This window comes from Macaca mulatta, chromosome 3, assembly GCF_049350105.2.
Source record: "Macaca mulatta isolate MMU2019108-1 chromosome 3, T2T-MMU8v2.0, whole genome shotgun sequence".
Classification (NCBI taxonomy): Eukaryota; Metazoa; Chordata; class Mammalia; order Primates; family Cercopithecidae; genus Macaca; species Macaca mulatta.
The window spans coordinates 112,858,927-112,879,794 of record NC_133408.1 but is presented as its reverse complement, the minus strand read 5'-3'; the positions used below and the strand labels follow the sequence as shown (position 1 = coordinate 112,879,794).

At 36.2% G+C, this 20,868-nt stretch overlaps 1 protein-coding gene across 6 annotated transcripts in view; it reads right to left on the bottom strand.

Moving 5' to 3' along the window:
* Positions 1-20,868, bottom strand: part of AGMO (alkylglycerol monooxygenase) — a 348,253-nt gene that overhangs the window by 179,886 nt on the left and 147,499 nt on the right. For 4 of the 6 annotated variants that reach the window (XM_001105641.5, XM_028845993.2, XM_028845994.2 and 1 more), the window contains exons 6-9: positions 8,362-8,428; positions 5,398-5,463; positions 5,229-5,308; positions 1,052-1,186 (exon numbers count right to left, since the gene is read on the bottom strand). In XM_001105641.5, coding sequence (XP_001105641.2) covers positions 1,052-1,186; positions 5,229-5,308; positions 5,398-5,463; positions 8,362-8,428 — 348 coding nt within the window. The remainder of the gene's footprint in view (positions 1-1,051; positions 1,187-5,228; positions 5,309-5,397; positions 5,464-8,361; positions 8,429-20,868) is intronic. The other 2 variants (XM_077997000.1, XM_077996998.1) reach the window with 1 other exon arrangement.

Genomic DNA, 20,868 nt, shown 5'->3' with positions numbered 1-20,868 from the left:
TCCTTGAAATTAAGAGTAGTTTAGTCTTCCTATTGTTTCTGCATTACTATACATAACATTTATTTGATAAGAAATCACAACTTATATTCTAAATGATTAAAAAGAAACTTCTCGGCCGGGCGCGGTGGCTCAAGCCTGTAATCCCAGCACTTTGGAAGGCCGAGACGGGCGGATCACGAGGTCAGGAGATCGAGACCATCCTGGCTAACACGGTGAAACCCCGTCTCTACTAAAAATACAAAAAAAAAAAAAAAAAAAAAAAAAAAAAAAAAAACTAGCCGGGCGAGGTGGCGGGCGCCTGTAGTCCCAGCTACTCCGGAGGCTGAGGCAGGAGAATGGCGTAAACCCGGGAGGCGGAGCTTGCAGTGAGCTGAGATCCGGCCACTGCACTCCAGCCCGGGCTACAGAGCAAGACTCCGTCTCAAAAAAAAAAAAAGAAACTTTCTTTTTCAGAAGAGTAATTCTGGGTGAAAACTGAGTTTTTCATTTGGGTTCCTCTGTTTTAAAGATCTGGTTTTTTTTTTTTTTGTTTTTGGTTTTCAATGTGGTTTCTGCATTTAATTCTTCTACTCTACTATAAAATGAATATAGCTATGGTTTGACCCAAAATCCATACTGTCTTGATGTGACTTTAGATACATCTGTTCTGGGGGCCTCATTTCTTTGTGAGTGGAGTTAAGATTAGACTGACTCATTCCTAAGGTTGCCTCCATCTCTAGTGTTCTAGGACTCTGTGTCTGAGCCGCTTGTATTTGTGAAGTTATGCTCTACACAAAGGCAGGCATTCAAGTGGATATGAAAACCAGCCTCTGTAGCTCTGCTCCACAATCTGGGCTCCCAGGCAAAAGGCAGTGTTCACCTGGGAGAAGGTACTCCTTTAATTGGCACATAGTTGGTGGACACTCACTAAGTTATGCACCACAGGACTGCATCTGACCGGGGGAACATCTTTTTACAGATTTGCATGAAAATAGCATATGTACAGGCTGGCTGTAGACCTGACAGTATGAGACTAATCTTCACCATCTCCAATTCTGTGAACTCTATTTACCTCTGGAATTTCTTCACTTAGACCAAGTCTTGGTTTACCTGGACCCCATCCTGGTCCTTTAAATATGACAGACAACTTATTAAAGAATCCAGGTGTGGCCCGGAATGTAGTCCATATGTAAAATAAGTGATGGAACTAGAAAGAATAAAAAAGAGCTTATTTCAAATAAGATAAATAGGACAGAAAGAATAAATACCAAAGATTATGTATATTTTTTATTGTTCAAGGTAATTTACATATATTAAAACATACGTTATGCATGATTAGAGCAACAGAAATTAATGTGTAATTGCATTCTGTGCTGTAATCTATTCTATGTACTGTGTACCATTAAGTGTGTTTCTGTCAGTATTTCTGAAGTTCAATAAAATTGTAATTTTGAAATGTAAAATCAGGGCAATTGTTTAGACAATCAGCAAAGTAGAAAAAAATGAGTTAAAAGGCTTTGCTTCCAATAGAATTAACTAGCACCCGGTGCACTCAACATCCCTCCCTAAGGACACCTTTTCTTTCTTTCTTTTTCTTCAAGACAGAGTCTCACTCTGTTGCCCAGGCTAGAGTGCAGTGGAGCGACTTTGACTCACTGCAACCTCTGCCTCCCGGGTTCAAGTGATTCTCCTGCCTCAGCCTCCTGAGTAGCTGGGATTACAGGCGCATGCCACCATTCCAGGCTAATTTTTGTATTTTTAATGGCGACGGAGTCTCACCACGTTGGCCAGACTGGTTTTGAACTTCTGACCTCATGATCCACCAGCCTCGGCCTCTCAAAGTGTTGGGATTACAGGCCTGAGCCACCACGCCTGGCCAATGACACCTTTTCTAAGTGTTGCTCAATGGATACAAAAGTTGAACATGGAAACATATAAAGATTGAATATCTGTTTAAAATTTTAAAATATAAATCTTTACTATATTGTGTTACAGACAACACATATTCATAAAAATACTCTAAGTAGTTTGTGATACTAGACTTCTGAGTATTAAATAGTCCGTATTCTGTAATTAGAGATCGAAAAGTTTTCTAATTGAGGCAAAAATTCCCTTTAAGTAGCATAACAGGAATCCCACATTCTTTAAATATCGTGCATTTGACATGGATAGAAATTAAAAGTGGCCAGGCACTGTGGCTCACACCTGTAATCCCAGCACTTTGGGAGGCTGAGGCGGGCGGATCACAAGGTCAGGAGATCAAGACCATCCTGGCAAACATGGTGAAACCCCATCTCTACTAAAAACGCACAAAAAAATTAGCCGGGAGTGGTGGCGGGCGCCTGTAGTCCCAGGTTCTCAGGAGACTGAGGCAGGAGAATGGTGGTGTGAACCCAGGAGGCGGCGGAGCTTGTAGTGAGCAGGGATCGCGCCACTGCACTCCAGCCTGGGTGACAGAGCGAGACTCCGTCTCAAAAAAAAAAAAAAAGAAGTTAAAAGTGTGCCCACATGTGATAGGTGTTCAATAAATGTTTGCTATTTATGACATATATATGATCATAATGCACCAAGAGACTAAAAAGACTCCTAGAGGTTGAGCATCAGCTATAGACTCTAGAGACGAGTTCTATGATAATTATAGAAAGAAATTAATGGAGAAAGAAGTTTTGGCTATATCAGAATTTGTGATTTTGCTAGTATTTTCATTGTGTTTTGAATGAGTTGAACCATTAAGATTACAAAAAATAACTTAAGAATTTATTAAAATATCATAATAAGGAATCTGAAGCAATTAAGAAATAATTTAGAACAACCATTTATGCCTAATGTTCCATTATTGGAACGCTAAGCATGTGGGAGTTATTTATATCCTACTACTCAAGGTCATCGCCAAGGTCTAATTGGAAAAATTCAAAAAATTGCAAGCTCAGGCATAAATGGTTAATGGAATAGATCTGAGGAATAGGTAAATGATAGGCGGAAACTCACCTGGGGCTTTGCAATAATAATGATACAGAAAACTAATGTGCTTATAAGTTATAATGTACATTAATATACTTATCTGTTTTTTAATTTTGGAAACTGACTACAGTTTTTTTTCTATCATTCTAGACACAAGCCATGAAAAATACATGGTAATGTTTTAAATGAAAATATTGTTTTTCACTTATTTATTTCCCAGTGCTCTGAAAATGTGCGATACCAAAGGAGGGCAAGGTGAATTATTTATGCCTAATAATAAGGAAAACAAACAAACAAACAAAACCCTATGTCTGTTGGAAGTCATCCTAAGTTGCCTTGATGCCTCTGCAGAATAGGTGAGAAATTTACCTGTATATAAAGGAATGGAGGTGAAAATAAGTGAATGTTTTTGTAAGTTCAAGTATTCCTAATTATCACAACTTGCCGGCTTGACATTTCTGACAATATAAGTGAACATGTAAAACACTAAACCTTAGACCCACTTGTGACAATTACAATGCTGAAGGAAATGTGAGGGGAAAGACCTGGAGAATTGAACCTAACACGGTTTCAGCAGCTGTCCATAAATACCTGTGATTTTCTGACCACCGTTCCTTTCAAAATACTAATCATCCCACTATTTGTGCAGCTCTTATTGTATTTAATATTCACTTTCTCATTCTGTCTCAGTTATAAACCCCCTTTTTCTCAGCAAGACTGTACACTCCCAAAGCCTTGCCTCTGAAAGAAATCACCCACCAACCAGCAGCACTGGCATCATATAGGTGCTTGTTTAGAAACACAGGATCTTGGAACAGACCACAAAACTACTGAACAGAATCTGCATTTTAGTAGGATCCTCTGATTCACATGCACATTAAGTTTATAAAATTCTGCCCTAGAGGATAGAGATGAAGTTATCTATCTCTTTTTTAATGACTGCAATAAGGAGACCACTCCTATATGAAGAAAAGGTAGCTTTCAATGTACTCTTTCTCAATTGGTTTTATTTACACAAAGCTTATTATTAAGAAAGGATCCAAAATATTTGCTTATATTCTCCTGAGAGATGGATCATATTCTTAGTAAGTCTAATCAAGATAGAGACACAGAGAGAAATGCCACGTAGTTGAGAAGAAAGAAGAGAGATAATTACCTTTCTTCTTTTGGTGTACGAGGAGATAAAAATACCTTTCACTGAACAACTGAAGGCAATCTGTTACGGCCTTTTATGTAAAGAGGTAGCACAGTGTATAGGTTAAATTGAATTCAGCCAGTCTTGGGCTTAGCTTTCAACCCACCTTGGTTAAGCTTACAGCTAACAAGTTTTGTAATTTTGGGTGAATTATTTAAATTCTGGGAACCTTGGTTTCCTCCACCAGAAAATGGGAATGAAAAGAGCCACTGCTTTATAAGGTTTTAGTAATAGCTACATTAAACATTTTTCTGCTGCGCTGTTAGCAGTGCACATGGTAGAAGCCCAATAGACGTCAACAATTTTGTTATTTCAACTTTCACTGAAACTCAAAGTAGTCTGGAAAAGCTGACCCAACATGAGCCAGTAATTTCCTCACTTACCGAATGTTGTAACCAGTCCCCTGAACAGAGCTGTCATTGACCAACCTCTTCAGCTTTTCAAGTATTCTTATCTTTTTCTCATTTACGAGTGCCTAACCCCAGGAGTATTTGTGGTGGTCTGACTCTGACAGATCGGAGCTTCACAGACATTCCTGATTTCTCTAGTGCCAACCATTGAGACCAATGAACAACCAGTACCACATGTCTAACAGAAAACTGGTCCAGTCCGACAAGTCTTAGCAAGTGAGGTAATGCACAGACTTAACCAATCTGTAATAGTTCCTGACACTTGGGTCCAAGAAGAGTAACGCAAAACCCTCATGTTGAATTTCTAACCAGAGTCATGCACCCTGGAAACAAATATTTTTCTTACTGTGGGTTCAGCCTTAATTATACATGTTACTATTGCTCCTACTGAATACATGAATATATTTCAGGTCCATTCTGAGAAAGGATATGTTTAGAAGCCATTTTCTTTGTCATTCTAGGCAGTAGACATATTTGAAAATTAGTTATTTTAAAATATATTTTGCCTGATTTGATTCAAACTTTTGTTTGTGTGATAGAGTTATATCTAAATTTTTTATAGTTAAAAACTTTTTTTCAGGTTAGTATAATATACTATCACTTTTCAACAGCTGATTTTTCTCTTAACTGTAAGATTTATGAAATGATATAAATGCAGAAAAAATAAAAAACAAGTATGTTACCTGCACTCTGATTGGTTCAAATGTATTAATGGGATGTGTTAAGCCATATACAACTTTTTCATTTTCTGCTTCAAATGTCCCTGGAAGATAAATATTCAGGATATGAGATTTGGCTTCCTGTAATTGAGGGAGATGATTTAATTTTTTGATTTTAATACATTTTACTTACCAAAAATTCTATCCCAAATAATAAGAACACCAGCAAAATTTTTGTCTATGCAATAACGATTTCTGCCTATGAGACAAAATATTAGAAAATTTTTTTTCAGAAAAATAGTTATGCTTTTTGAGATACCTTCATCTTGTTTTTAGAACATATTCATAAAATTCAGATTTAAGCAAGAGTATAATTTCCCTGGAAATGTCTTCTCATTTACAACATCAGATTTTATTCTCTAATAAAGGAATTTTTATTTTTATTTTTCAATTAATTGTACTAAAAAGGGGAAGTGTTTTCTTAAAGCTGTATGTATGTTTTCTTGTCACCATTTTTCAGTATAAAATGGAATAAATGTAAATAATTTTTTCAGGACCTTTAAATAAAAATTAAGAATGAAATGATATCAAAAATTACAAATAAGAAATAAAATAAGGAAACAATGTATGTAAATGTGTTTTTATTTTAAATTTTTGATGAGATGTCTCTCTATCCCTTTTCTCTGCATCTGTTTCAGGAAGGAAATTTTCTACTTAGAGTGAGACTTGACTAGTTTTTTGAAGATCATAAAAGCCATAGTAAAAAATAAACTACCCTTAATTTTTTCAAAACTCATATCATATATATTTTCCTACTGCCAAATAATCAAATTATAATGTAAATAACTGGTTATTATTTATTTAATACATTTTTTATAAAACTTAAGTAGACATGATGATATCCATATGACTGTAAATCTAAAGAAAAAGAATAATTAATTAACCAAACCACAACCCCAAGAAACTCAACTATCCTGAGTTCCCATTCCTTTTCCTGGTTTCCATGTATGCAACTGCACATTTGAATGCACAGATACAAGGAAAAATCTCCCATAGTGTAAAAGTAGAGATAGATTGGCTGAACAGATGCAGACACTGTTGCTATATACATGGTTTATATAATGGTTCTGAATTAGTAAGGAAGAATTTTGCCCCTTAAGGAACATTGGGCAATTTCTGGAGACATTATTGGTAGCCACACCTGGGAGGGGATACTAATGACATCTAATGGGTGGTGGCCAGTGAAGTTGCTAAATTTCCTACAGTGCACAGAACATCCTCCACAACAAAGAAGTATCTGTCTCAAAATGTCAACAGCGCTGAAGTTGGGAAACCCTGATATAAGCAGGTGGGAGTGTAGGAAAATGCAGTCAGAGGAAATAGCATCTGTTTCGTTTTGTAATGTGGACTTGTTCTTCTTGGCTCCTTCTATTTCCTTTTATATGGAAGGAACTGCAAGTGTATAATCCCCTTGGCCTCTCCACTTCCTTACTAATTAGAGATGCTTCTTGACTTACGGAGAGGTTATGTCTCAATAAACCATCTAAATTGAAAAACATTGAAAGTCAAAAATGCTTTTAATCAGGGTGTGGTGACTCAGGCCTGCAATCCCAGCATTTTGGGAGTCTGAGGTGGGCGGATCACCTGAGGTCAGGGAGTGTGAGACCAGCCTGATCAACATGGTGAAACTCAGTCTCTACTAAAAATACAAAAATTAGCTGGGCTTGGAGGTGTGCACCTATAATCCCAGCTACTCAGGAGACTGAGGCAGAAGAATCGCTTGAACCCAGGAGGTGGAGCTTGCAGTGAGCCGAGATCGTGCCACTGCACTCCAGCCTGGGCGACAGAGTAAGACTCTGTCTCAAAAAAAGAAAAAAAAAAAAGCTTTTAAATAAGCCTAATCTACTGAACATCATAGCTTAGCCTAGCCTGCCTTAAATGCGCTCAGAGCACTTATATCAGCCTGCAATCTTAGGCAAAAATCTTCTAATACAAAGCCTATTTCATAAGAAAGTGTTGAATATCTCACATGGTTTATGGAATATGGTACCAAAAGTAAAAAAAAATAGAACGGCTATATGGGTTCTCAAGGTATGGTTTCTACCGAACATGTATCACATTTGCATCATTGTGAAAGTGGAAAAATCAGAAGTCGAACCATCATAAATCAGGGACTTTCTGTCCTCCCTGGAGTTGGAGAATGACTGTTGAGTTTCTAAGAGGAAGTCGCTTGTGCTCTCTGCCCTGGCCTCTCCTCCTGTGGAAGCCTGTGCTTCTGCTCGGCTCCCTGCCATAAACATAGGGCCCTGCCCTTCTTGGAAAGGCAGGGCTTCAGGGATTCAGGGTTGCCGAGGAAGACTAGAAACATAAAAACAGAACAATAGCACTTACTCACGTATTTATTTTACTGGCTTCCTTCTCTCAGTATTGTTTGTGAGATTTATTCATGTCATTGCATATAGCAATGGTGTGGGCATTTTCATTGTTATATCATTTTCCATTACATGTATGATATAAAATTTATCTGTTCTACTGCTGAAAAACATTTGAATTATTTCTGTTTTTTCTGTCACAAATAATGCTGATATGCACGATTGTTCTATAGGGCTCAGGGTACACAATGTGAACATTTTTGTTATTATTTAAGTTGGTGTCTTTAAACCTTAGGAACTAGCCACTTGGGATTTTCTCCTTGTCAGGGAAACACAGCTTATATTGAGATTGTTCAAGGCCTTAGGCAGGAAGGTTTATTGGGCTCTCCTTAAATCAAAACAGTTTTCAAGACCACTAACTCTCTGCCTGTAGATAGGAATAACCTTCAGCCCTGGGTCGAGGAGTAGCCTTTGACAGAATCCTTTAAAACATAAAATGTGCATCTCCTCAGCTGGTTAAATCATTTTCTACTATAATGGAGCTATGATTTAGGTAGAACGAAAAATCCAAAAGTCAGATAGATAAATCCCCCTACTCCACCCCACCAGTTCATACTTTGGAGATGAGGCTTGTACCAAAGAAGATAGAAAAGAAGACACTATATTTATTTGTAAAACATGGGCTGACTATATTGGGGGATTGTGATTAAATGAAGTAAGGCAAATAATAATGTAATTTTTAAAGAAATTAAGAAGAAAAGAGAGAAGAAATAGAACTTCCTTACCATGATGAACCCTATGATGGCTAGGAGTATTAAGAATCAGTTCCAAAGGACCAAGGTTATTGATGACCTGTTTAAAACAGAAGGAATATTTATACATACAGTTATCATTAAATGTGTATTAGTATATAAATACTCACATTAGAAACTCACATAAATTAAGAGATATTGCAAGTTTCAGGGTTGGTATCAGAGAGTGGAAAAAAGTTCCTCTGAAATCTGGAATTCATATAAAGACAATAGTAATCTCAAAACTCTATTCTGAGAGGCAGCATGGTGAGTATGGTGTCATGGTTAAGAGCTAGACTTTCAGTTCAGCTTCAAGAATCTCCACTTATTACTGTGTGATCCTGGGGAAATGACTAGGTTTTCATATCTCAATTTTCTCATCTTTAAAATGGAAATAGTAACATATCTACATAATAATGTTGTTCCGAAGATTATTAATGTTACTGTATTACATACCACTATCACCAAAGCACAATTCCCTTAGGTTTCATGTTGTGTTACAGTTTTTGCCTTTCAACTATGGCTTTGATTATTTATGAGAGCAGGGCATTACTAGGAGAGTGAAAACACTGTGTTATGTTTCCTGGAGTTACTTCACCCTGTAATCAGCCATGCAGCAACAACTTAATATTGTATCAGTAATCTATTACATTAGGGTGATCCTACTCATTCAAATAGAATACTAAATCATCTCTTACCTTTCAAGGCATCCTCTACCATTACATCTTAGAGGTACAATTCAAAGTCAAATATGTAAAAGGGCCTTTTTTCACAATTAAAGTTACTTCAGTATCTAGTGCCTTACTTTCTAATTAATTCTCACAACATTTCTTAGTAAGAATCCCCTAGTTCTGAGTCTGTAAATTCTAAAAATCGTAGGAACCAGGTAGATGTCATGAAAAAAGTACAGCAGCCCACATGTAAGACATTTGGTATCTTATATTAATAATATTGAACAACTTGAACATCCACCAACCATGGCAGATACCAAGATATTTTACTTTTCTTTATTCACAATCTAAACTGATTTGTTAGAGCCTACCAATGAGAAAATCAATACATTGTCACGATATTTTAAGACATGACTCACTTTTAAGGTTAGCTTCCATTTGCAGGACATATGAGGAATAAAGAAATGAGTTAAATGATGCTAAAGGGAAAAATAGTCACTGACAATTATGACGCTGATATGAATTTGATAGTAAGTCAGTGCTGTGGGAAGAAATAGAGAGAGATGGGACTGTTTAAGATGAAAAAATATTTAACACACATAACTAAATTTAAGGTGTACACCTTGTTTAGATATTGATTTGAACAAACCTAACATAAAAGACATTTTATAGGCAATAAAGAAAAATGTATTATAAACAGGGTGTTATTAATAGATGATAGGAAAAATATTATTTTCATTGGGAGTTATAAAGGTATTGCCATTGTGTTAGAAGATGTGTTTGTTTAGAGTTGTATAACTGAAATATACATGAGAGGAGATCCAGATTTTGCTATGAAATATTTTGGCAATGAAAAAAGAAAGAAAAAAAGGATAACTGATGCAAATAAATCAAAATCTTGAGTTTTGAAACAAAATGATGGAGATATATAAATTTATTCTGTTATTCTCTAATTTTATGAATGTTGGAAAAAATTTAAGTTAAAAACTTAAACAGAACAAATTGCTAGTAATGTCCATAAATGCTCACTAAGCCAACTGGAAAATAATAGATTGCCTAAGTCTCAGACATATTTCTAATTCAAAACTCTTTATCTAGTAGGGTTTAATTATTGTTTGGCAATCTCTGATTAAAACACCCAATTTACAGTTGCTCAATAAATGTGAACAGTTAGGGTGACCATACCATATTCAGCTTGTAGCATCATGTACCCTCTTGAAATGGAAGCTGTGGCAATGTTGCCACATGTCAAAACTTATCCTTCTCTGGGAAAGAGGCCATCAACATCTCTCCATTAGGCACATTGTTTACCCACCTGAAAGAGACAGTTCTTGCCTCTCTCCCTGTTGCCCAGCTGCTAAAGGATTTCCAGTTTCCATTACAGAACAGACAGAAACATTTGCATGCAAAATAATGTATACTGTATTTTATGTGTCAGTTTAGCTCTCCCTCCCTTCCTCCCTCCTCCCTTTTCCTTCCTTCCTTCCTTCCTTCCTTCCTTCCTTCCTTCCTTCCTTCCTTTTTTCTTTTCTTCCCATCCCTCTCTCTCTCTCTGTCTTCCTTTTCTCTAAGGTCCTATCCACTATTTTTAAAATTATTTCCATGAGAGATATATTTTGACCTCCAAACAGCAGAACTTTTGATTAATTCATACGATGGAGCTCATTTATATACCAAAGATTATCTGTGTTTTTAATTTCAGGAGTTTAAACTACCATGAATATATAGTTCTTATAAGAGAATACATTCCAATGAAATAAAGCACAAGAAGCATTATCCCACAAATACACTGTTAATAACCAGGAATTGGGAAGAAGGTATAGATGAATAACCCTGTATTTGATTGGACTACATTGCTCTCTACTTGGTGAAAAACTATTTGTTAAGAAGAATGGTGAAGAATAGAGAACAAGAAAGTGGGGATCCTCAGCAGTCTGGACATTGAAATCTGATGCTTTGATTGGGCTTTGTATCTATGGCAGAGAACCAGATGAGAAAGGATAAAACCATTTTACCCTTGTTTGTCCCTTTGGTGCCTAACATGTGTTACAAAAACAAACAACAAATGTGGGTGGAGAGGACTACACTGACCAGCTTCTGCTCCCCAGATGCATTTCTGATCCTAGGCCCTGGCGTGTGTGCAGCCAGATGTAAAGCCACACAAATGGTGAGTGCATGCAGATGACTGGAGCCTTGGCTGAGTGCACTATTTTTTTTAATGTCAAGCCCTTTTTCGCAGTGAAAATCTTTTGCTCCTGCAGGCTAAAGGATGGTGATACCAACATTGAAAGTTCCTTTTTAAAAAAATAGTTAAAAGCCAAGTACAACACAGTCAACCACAGATAAATTTCCTGGTAGTGCCTATGAGTACCTTGGAGCTGGGGAAGACCACCTCTGAGTGAGAAATGATTCATCATTCCGACAGCCCAGTCAGAGCCTCTCATGTAAAAAACCCTTCCAATTCAAAGTCATGGAGAATTCATTAATATTTAATAAGGGTTGAGCATAACGACTTAATTATCGCCTACTTTTGCAAATTCAGCCATTTGGCAATTCGACGTCTAGCTTTGAATCACTTCCTGAAAATATGTTACTCTGGGAATAATTGTAGCAATTCTCATTTTTAGAAGTTATTTGTTTGTGTTATTTTTTAGACATAGATGCGTTTATTTAAATTATCAAATTTTAGGACATACAGAGGGCTTCAAAATAACATAGTCCAATACTTCATTATTTAAAAAAACCCCATAAAACTGAAGCTCAGAGAGGTTAAACTACTAGTTTAAGTTTAATCAGGTTGGAATAAGCCCTAAACCCTTTCCGATTTCAGCTCATGAATCTTTCTACTTATCTATCATATTGTTTTTAAGACATACAGCAATTTTCCATTGAATAAAAATACTTTAAACTTTTAGAACTTTAATAGAAAATGATAATTCCTTTTCTATTTCATATTAGTTAAAATGATGCCAGGTATTTATAAAGATCCCAGGGATTTCAGCTTCTAAACCTTCCCATATGGTATTTTAGGGATTTTTGGCTGCTCCTTTGGTCTCTGAAGCAATGCTCTAAATATTGTATTCTGTAACTGGTTTTTCCTTGGTCTTATAACTTGAGAACTATGGATGCCTAGAAGGGCCATGACGGGTTTCAGAAAGTCAGAAAAACCCTGAAGTTTTAGATGACATTTTGTAAATAAGTGCCTATGATATTTTTCTGGGGAGAAATTCTAGCATTTCTATTATATACTGAAAAGAAAGCATGAGTTCGTAAAGGTTTAAGAGCCAATGTCCTAAACAGAGTTGACTAGGTTATTTCCTTTGCCTTTCTTATTATATTGTGTTGTCAGTTTACAGATCAGTAAAACCTGAGTGCTATTTTCTCATCCAAACTTCACAGAAACTTAAACATTTTTTAGCTCATTTCTTAAAATTGTTAAATTTTTCAGACTATTTCTTAAGCTGTTTTATTTGTATAGTAACAAATTATAAATATATACATAATACAAATAACAATTTTGTAACAGTAAGCTCCATGATGATTCACTTTCATTCAACAAAAATGCTCTGGACAATTTGTTGGAATGATCACAAACTCCTCATTTCTTCCTCTCCAATCTCTGGTGGAAGTGAGAAAGGAGAGTTAAATATAAAAGCAAGAGAAGAGGGAGCCATGAGACCGTTGTTATCTCATTATGTCATTTCCCCTGACCAAAAATAAAACGAAGCCAAATAAAAAGACTCCTTGTAATGAACCAAACGTTGTCCAAACCTTTCAGAGTTCAAAGCCGTTCACATTCTTTCTGGAGAGTGATTTCTAATGTTCTCTTTCTTCTCCGACTAAGACATTAACCTCCTAAAAGCTTCTGGAATCCTGCTTTTTCTCCAAGATCAATTCTCCAAGCATCCTTCTTGATTTTCCCAAGGAGAGTTTTGTTTTCCTTTCTCTGGATGCATATTGAGAGATCGTTAATTCTCATGTCTTCCAGTTCTGCGTGCTAGTTATTTGTTTTCATTTCTCATACTATATTGCAAGTTTCATGAGGATGAAAATTGTGCCTTACCATTCTCTGTGTTTCTCAGGTCACATACAACATTGGTTACACATCGTGATTGTTTGACAATAGTATATCAACAGATAAATCCCTCTTACTCCTCTCACACTCTTGTTTCTTTATAGCGGTGGTTCTCAAATTGGGGTGATTATCATCCCCAGGCAATTTTGGCAATGTTTGGAGATAATTTTAGTTGTCACAACTGGGAAAAGTGCTACTGGCATCTAGCGAGCAGTGGTTGGTTTAGTGCTGTTAAATATTCCACAAGGAATAGGACAAGTCCCCACAATAAGAATTATCTGGTACAAAATATCACTAGTGCTCAAGTGGAGGAATTCTGCTTTGTGGATATGGGGGTCTTTCTGTGCTCCAGACCTTTACTGTTCAGGAGGAAAACACTGCATAATTTCTGTGTTCTAATCTGGGAGTTGGTGGGAGGAATGCCATAGGGAGTGAGTGTGGTGGTCATTACCAGGGCCAGAGGCAAAGCATGAGTCTGGAGCTCTTGGAGTTTGAAGCCAGGAGTGAAAGTCCAAGCATGATCTTTAATCAAGTGAGTTGGGCAAGTTAAGATAAAAAGCTAAAATGAAGGAGCCAAAACAAATAAACAAACCGAACAAACAGAAAATCACAGAGCAAGCAACTGTAAAACTGGATAATGAGGTGGTGAAATTTCGGTGATCATTGGCAAGTGAATACCATAAATTATTTTTATATTATCTGAGTTCAGTTTTAGGAGAGCTTCAGTTTCAATTGAAAGTAGCCAGAGATGGAAAAGTGATTATGAAATTTCTTTTGAGAATCCTTATGACCCTCCTTACCCTGCACTCACACATTAAGTTGAATAATGTAGAGACCTAAAAGATTCATGAAACTCCCATTGTATCTAGGTGACCAGTCTGAAATAATTTTCCTAGGGAAATTGATAAGCTATGTACATGTGATAAATAATTAAATGCTTACTCTGAACTGATCACAGTTTTTTTCATGATACAATTTTTAGAAGTTTTCTCACTGCCTTATATTACCTAAAAAACATAATTCTGTGTCTTGTGTCTTTCCCATTTAAATTGAAAAATACTGGAGTTGAACTCTACAAAGCATCCAAATAAATATAGTAAATAACAGTCTGTTTGAAATTAGTTTTTATTCAATTAACATATTCCATTCTATATAATTCATAATTATTTCTCTTTTCCTTTGATTGGAAACATTGAGTAGTTAGATTTTTGTGGCTTGATTAAAAGTAGAGATGCGATTAACTGGTGATTTTAGTTAGAGAACAAGACTTATCTTCATCAAAAGTATTCAGTTTGTTCAAAACAAATTATTTTCTTTGTTTGAATTGCTTGGAAATTTGCCTCCTCTTACCTCATTCTGACTATTGAGGTTGGCGAAGAGACTTTCTAAATATTGGGAATGCCCATAATATTATTATTCAATTTTTACATCTGCAAATGGATACTAAAATACTAGAATATGTTAATGAAAAGTCATAGGAATATTTATAACCACTTACTTTTCAGAAAGAAGGCATGCATCTATGGTTAATTGTAAAGTTCATTGCAAATCAAAGATGCTTACAAAAATTTATGATTCTTGTCTGAGAGGGAAAAATCATAATAGGGAAAATATATCCTAAAAAGCATGTGTTTTACAGAACCCTCTTTATAAACATGCATGTGCAAAATGATATGTTAAATGCTGAGGAATGACTGGGTTTGGGTGAAGTGAAATGAAATCTCCGCAGTAGGATAAATGTCTGCATTTAGATGAGCATAGGTTAGAGTGACAACATTGACTATAACTAGTCAAGACTTCTCGTTATAACGTCATGCATGATTGATGTTCCAGCGGAGTCCAGACCACTGTGGGTCTCCTTATTCACTGTAGCCAGTATTTAAGGGAAATACTAAGCCAGCCTCTCATACATGTATTATCTGACAGGAAAAATCTTTGTCATGTTAGATTCAGCTGAGAAAGATATGCTTAAAATAAAGTTTGAAAATGACAATTTTTAAAGACTAATTTTCAGGTAAATTAGTGACAAGATTCCGTGTCAGCCAAGTCTAAAATTAAATGAATAATTACGCCATAATTACTTGGCTTTTTCCTGGCCAATTTTCTTCTCCCACACCTCACTTCTGTTCCTCCTCCTCCTCTTTCATTTTTTTTTCTCTATCTTTCTCTCTCTCTTCTTCTTCTCTTTTTTGTTCATTTATTCTTTCATCTATCTATATCCATCTATCTTATCTATCTACACATGTGTGTGTTCATATGTACAAAAATGTATTTGGAAATTAACTATAGGCTCATGCATACTTATCTAAAAAGTGTGTAGTAATAAATAAATATTTCTGTGCTCCTTCAATAAGATATTGCCATATTTATTCTCATTTGCAGATGGAAAACCTGAAGGGCACAAATATTATGTAGTATAATCATATATTTAACCTTATTAAATATATTTGCCATATATACTAAATATTAAATATATATTCAAATACTGAACAGTTACTTCTTTAAGTACCAACCTACCAGTAAGAGTTTTCTATCAACACTAGCAACAATCTATTTCAGAGCGTTAAAACCTGTATTTATAAATTCTTACCAGAAACTCTTACTGAACGCTATTTGCATAACAAGAGAGCAAGAAGTCTCTTGTCGGCCAGTTCATTTATTCTGCAAATATTTATTGAGTTTCTAGGGACTTCGCTAGGTTTTAAAAGTAAAAAGAAATGAGGTAATACACAAGCATTGCCTGAAGCAAATTTACACTCCAAAGGCTCCTTCAATGGAAAGTTAAAACTATATCAGAAAAAAAGATTTTACAAACAAGTTACCTTTTCCACATAATTTTGTTTTCTCTTGGGACTGATTTAAAAAATCACTCATTTTTCTTTCTTTTATAATTGCTATTTCACAGTAGAGATATTTGAATTTGTAATAAATTTGAAGTTATAATTGGCCCAAGCATTGTCTAATAAGAAGCAAATTGAGTTCCCTTTCCAAGTCTCAAGCTGAAAATTACTTTTAGTGTTGATGTGTGCTTTTATTTAGTTTCCCGTAGTGCAGCTTTGCAATAATCTCATTGATTATTCCTGAAGAGAATTTAGATTATTCTTTCTTGCTCATAAATTTCTTCAACTGATTATACAGAAATTGAAAGAATCTGTACGGATTTCATTTATTCTCTGGTTATTTATTGAGTACAAGGTACTGCGGGAAGATCTTTCGAGAGGTCACAGAGTGGAACAATGGAAATTACATTTTAGTGTCGCTAACTTTTCTATTTATTAACTTAAAAGTAGAATGAATGACAATGTCAGCATTTATTGTTTGAATATACATAAAAATATGCTTTTATACTATCAATAAAATCTACAGCAATTCTCATTTAAAGTTTTAGAAAAAGAATAAGATCCGCAAACACTGTAAGTCAACATATTAAAACAGTTTCTTGTTCTGAATTAGTTGATCTTTAAACACTTATTGTTTTACTTGTTACAAGCTTAATCAACCTGAACGTTTATGGATACATTTATATTATAGAGCATCTGGTGATGAAATGTAAAAATGAAATCTTAATTACTTCTTCCACTATTTCTGCTGTGTTAATTCAAGACAACCACACAAGTATTTAGACAGATGGTAGTGGTGGCCATATTAGCCTCTGATTTATCTACAGGGAAGGAAGAGAAAGCAGAACTCTTAGGATATGTGCTTGTCTGCCTAGTTTCACACTTTGAAATGCTGGACAAATCCTGATTTATTCACGGCCAAATGTTTTCCTATTTGATTAGGCAGTTTTCTACTTCAGTAAGCATGTAATATGGAGGTAGCTGAATTTCCACACTAAGGAGTGAAAAAACAATATTTACAGTTTGGAAATAAAACAATCTGGAGGAATCAGGACTGTTGGGATCATAAAGAGCTTCATAGGGAGTAAATTTCTGATGAATCCATACCACAAGGTTGAAGAGTTAAAGGCTTAGTTTTAATGAAGAATGGGACTAGGTTATGTTTATACAATAAACAAAAGTTTTAAAGGACTGCGTTTATAATAAATTATCTTGAAGGCTGATTCTTGTCACTTATGATTACATTATTCCTCAAACAAAACCACAAGAGCAGGACAAGTTAGCATTTTATTTGAATTTGTTTCAGCATATCTTTTGAATAACACTTTTGGTTTCTACTTGGAAAAATGAATACAAGTAACTGTTAAACATGTTCCCTCAAAAGAGAATAAGTTATTTTGTTATTTTTAAACAACACAGAGTAAATTTACAGAAGAAAAACTGGAAACATTTATAGGTTTAACCATCCCAAACTTCATTCTTATGTAACATCATTTTATATTTACAAGTTTAGGCATCCAATGATAAATGGAATCATGCTGGTATGAGTAATAATAACATTATATGAAAAGAAGGCAACTGATAAACTGGAAGGTTAAGCAATCCATGTCCAAAACTCCATTCCACAGTATTATGGTGCAAGCTCCATACTTTTGACTGTTTCTAAAACTCACTGTGTTATGACTGCCATTATGATCGTATTCCCAATTTCAGGTGTGACTTCTACTGATTAGTCAGCAAATGTTAATTGATTACCAACCATGTGCCTGACATCATCTGAGCGTTAGATACTTTAGTAAACAAAGCAAATATGAATCTACATTTCAGCTTCCATTCTCTCCCCCTCTCTCTTTTTTTTTTTTTTTTTAATTTATAAAGAAAAAGAAGTTTAATGGACTTGCAATTCTACATGGCTGAGGAGGCCTCACGATCATGGTGGGAGATGAAGGACAAGCAAAGGCACATTTTACATGGTGACTGGCAAGAGAGAGCATGTGTAGGGGAACTCCCCTTTATAAAACCATCAGATATCATGAGATTTATTCACTGTCATGAGAACAGCATAGGAAAGACCCACCACCATGATTCAATCACCTCCCACCAGGCCCCTCCCATGACACATGGGAATTATGGGAACTACAATTCAAGATGGTATTTGAGTGGGGACACAGCCAAACCATATCACCTGGTTTTAATGTTTGTTCCTCTACTTTTGCCAAATGCCTGAGGCCACTACCAGCCTGAGATCCTTTTCAAATAAAATTAGAGGTTGATTATCTTGTCTATGTGAGTAGTGGAATTCTGACCTGAGATCTGCAAGTTGCTAGGGTTTTGTTTTGGGTTTTGTTTTGTTTTCAGACAGATTCTTGCTCTGTTGCCCACACTGGAGTGTAGTGGTGTGATCTTGGCTCATTGCATCTTCTGCCTCCTGGGCTCAAGCTATCCTCCTGCCTCAGCCTCCTAAGAAGCTGGGACTCCAGGCAAGTGCCACCACGCTTGTTAAATTTTTAAATTTTTTGTGTAGAGCTGAGGTCTCACTATATTGTCCAGGCTGGTCTCAATCTCCTGGCCTTGAATGATCCTCCCACCTCAGCCTCCCAAAGTGCTGAGATTACAGGTGTAAGCCACCATGCCTGGCCATTGGTAGGTTTATGACTAGGGAAGTATTCCCATCATTTTTTTCTTTTTACTGTGAAACTGCCTTTTTCATACTCATCCACTGAAACTATCGTTTTGTAGAGACTCCTGGCTTTATGCAGGGATCTTGTCCATCTCTTACCATCCTTGTACCAGCTCCAAAGCTTTATCTCTAGTTTACTAGTGCAGATGGATCACTAGTACTTTGGTGCATGGTTTGGTATCAAGGTTCTCCTTTTTTTAAAATTATACTTGAAGTTCTAGGGTACATGTGCACAACATGCAGGTTTCTTGCATAGGTATACATGTGCCATGTTGGTTTTCTGCACCCATTAACTCACCATTTACATTAGGTATATCTCCTAATGCTATACCCCCCTTCCCCCACCACACGACAGGCCCCGGTGTGTGATGTTACCCTTCCTGTGTCCAAGTGATCTCATTGTTCAATTCCCACCTATGAGTGAGAACTTGCAGTGTTTGGTTTTTTGTCCTTGCAATAGTTTGCTGAGATGGTTTCCAGCTTCATCCATGTCCCCACAAAGGACATGAACTCATCCTTTTTTATGGCTGCATAGTATTCCATGGTGTATATGTGCCACATTTTCTTAATCCAGGCTATCATTGATGGACATTTGGGTTGGTTCCAAGTCTTTGCTGTTGTGAATAGTGCCGCAATAAACATATGTGTGCATGTGTCTTTATAGCAGCATGATTTATAATCCTTTGGGTATATACCCAGTAATGGGATGGCTGGATCAAATGATATTTCTAGTTCTACATCCTTGAGGAATCGCCACACTGTCTTCCACAATGGTTGAACTAGTTTACAGTTCCACCAACAGTGTAAAAGTGTTCCTATTTCTCCACATCCTCTCCAGCACCTGTTGTTTCCTGACATTTTAATGATTGCCATTCTAACTCATGTGAGAGATGGTATCTCATTGTGGTTTGGTGTTTTTCTGATGGCCAGTGATGATGAGCATTTTTTTCATGTGTCTGTTGGCTACATAGATGTCTTCTTTTGAGAAGTGTCTGTTCATATCCTTTGCCCACTTTTTGATGGGGTTGTTTGCTTTTTTCTTGTACATTTGTTTGAGTTATTTGTAGATTCTGGATATTAGCCCTTTGTCAGATGAGTAGATTGCAAAAATTTTCTCCCATTCTGTAGGTTGCCTGTTCACTCTGATGGTAGCTTCTTTTGCTGTGCAGAAGCTCTTTAGTTTAATTGGATCCCATTTGTCAATTTTGGCTTTTGTTGCCATTGCTTTTAGTGTTTTAGACATGAAGTCCTTGTCCGTGCCTATGGCCTGAATGGTATTACCTAGGTTTTCTTCTAGGGTTTTTATGGTTTTAGGTCTTGAATCATTTTTTGTATGAGGTGTAAGGAAGGGATCCAGTTTCAGCTTTCTACATATGGCTAGCCAGTTTTCCCAGCACCATTTATTAAATAGGGAATCCTTTCCCTATTTCTTGTTTTTGTCAAGTTTGTCAAAGATCAGATGGTTGTACATGTGTGATATTATTTCTGAGGGCTCTGTTCTGTTCCATTGGTCTATATCTCTGTTTTGGTACCCGTACCATGCTGTTTTGGTTACTGTAGCCTTGTAGGATAGTTTGAAGTCAGGTAGCATGATGCCTCCAGCTTTGTTCTTTTGACTAAGGATTGTCTTGGCAATGCGGACTCTTTTTTTGGTTCCATATGAACTTTAAAGTAGTTTTTTTCCAATTCTGTGAAGAAAGTCATTGGTAGCTTGATGGGGATGGTATTGAATCTATAAATTACCTTGGGCAGTATTGCCATTTTCACAGTGTTGATTCTTCCTATCCATGAGCATGGAATGTTCTTCCATTTGTTTGTGTCCTCTTTTATTTCATTGCGCAATGGTTTGTAGTTCTTGAAGAGGTTCTTCATATTCCTTGTAAGTTGGATTCCTAGGGATTGTATTCTCTTTGAAGCAATTGTGAATGGGAGTTCACTCATGAGTTGGCTCTCTGTATGTCTATTATTGGTGTATAGGAATGCTTGTGATTTTTGCACATTGATTTTGTATCCTGAGACTTCTCTGAAGATTTCCGGTCACATACACCCTCCCAAGACTAAATCAGGAAGAAACTGAATCACTGAATAGACCAATAACAGGCTCTGAAAATGAGGCAATAATTAATAGCCTACCACCAAAAAAAGTCCAGGACCAGACGGATTCACAGCCGAATTCTACCAGAGGTACAAGGAGGAGCTGGTACCATTCCTTCTGAAACTATTCCAATCAATAGA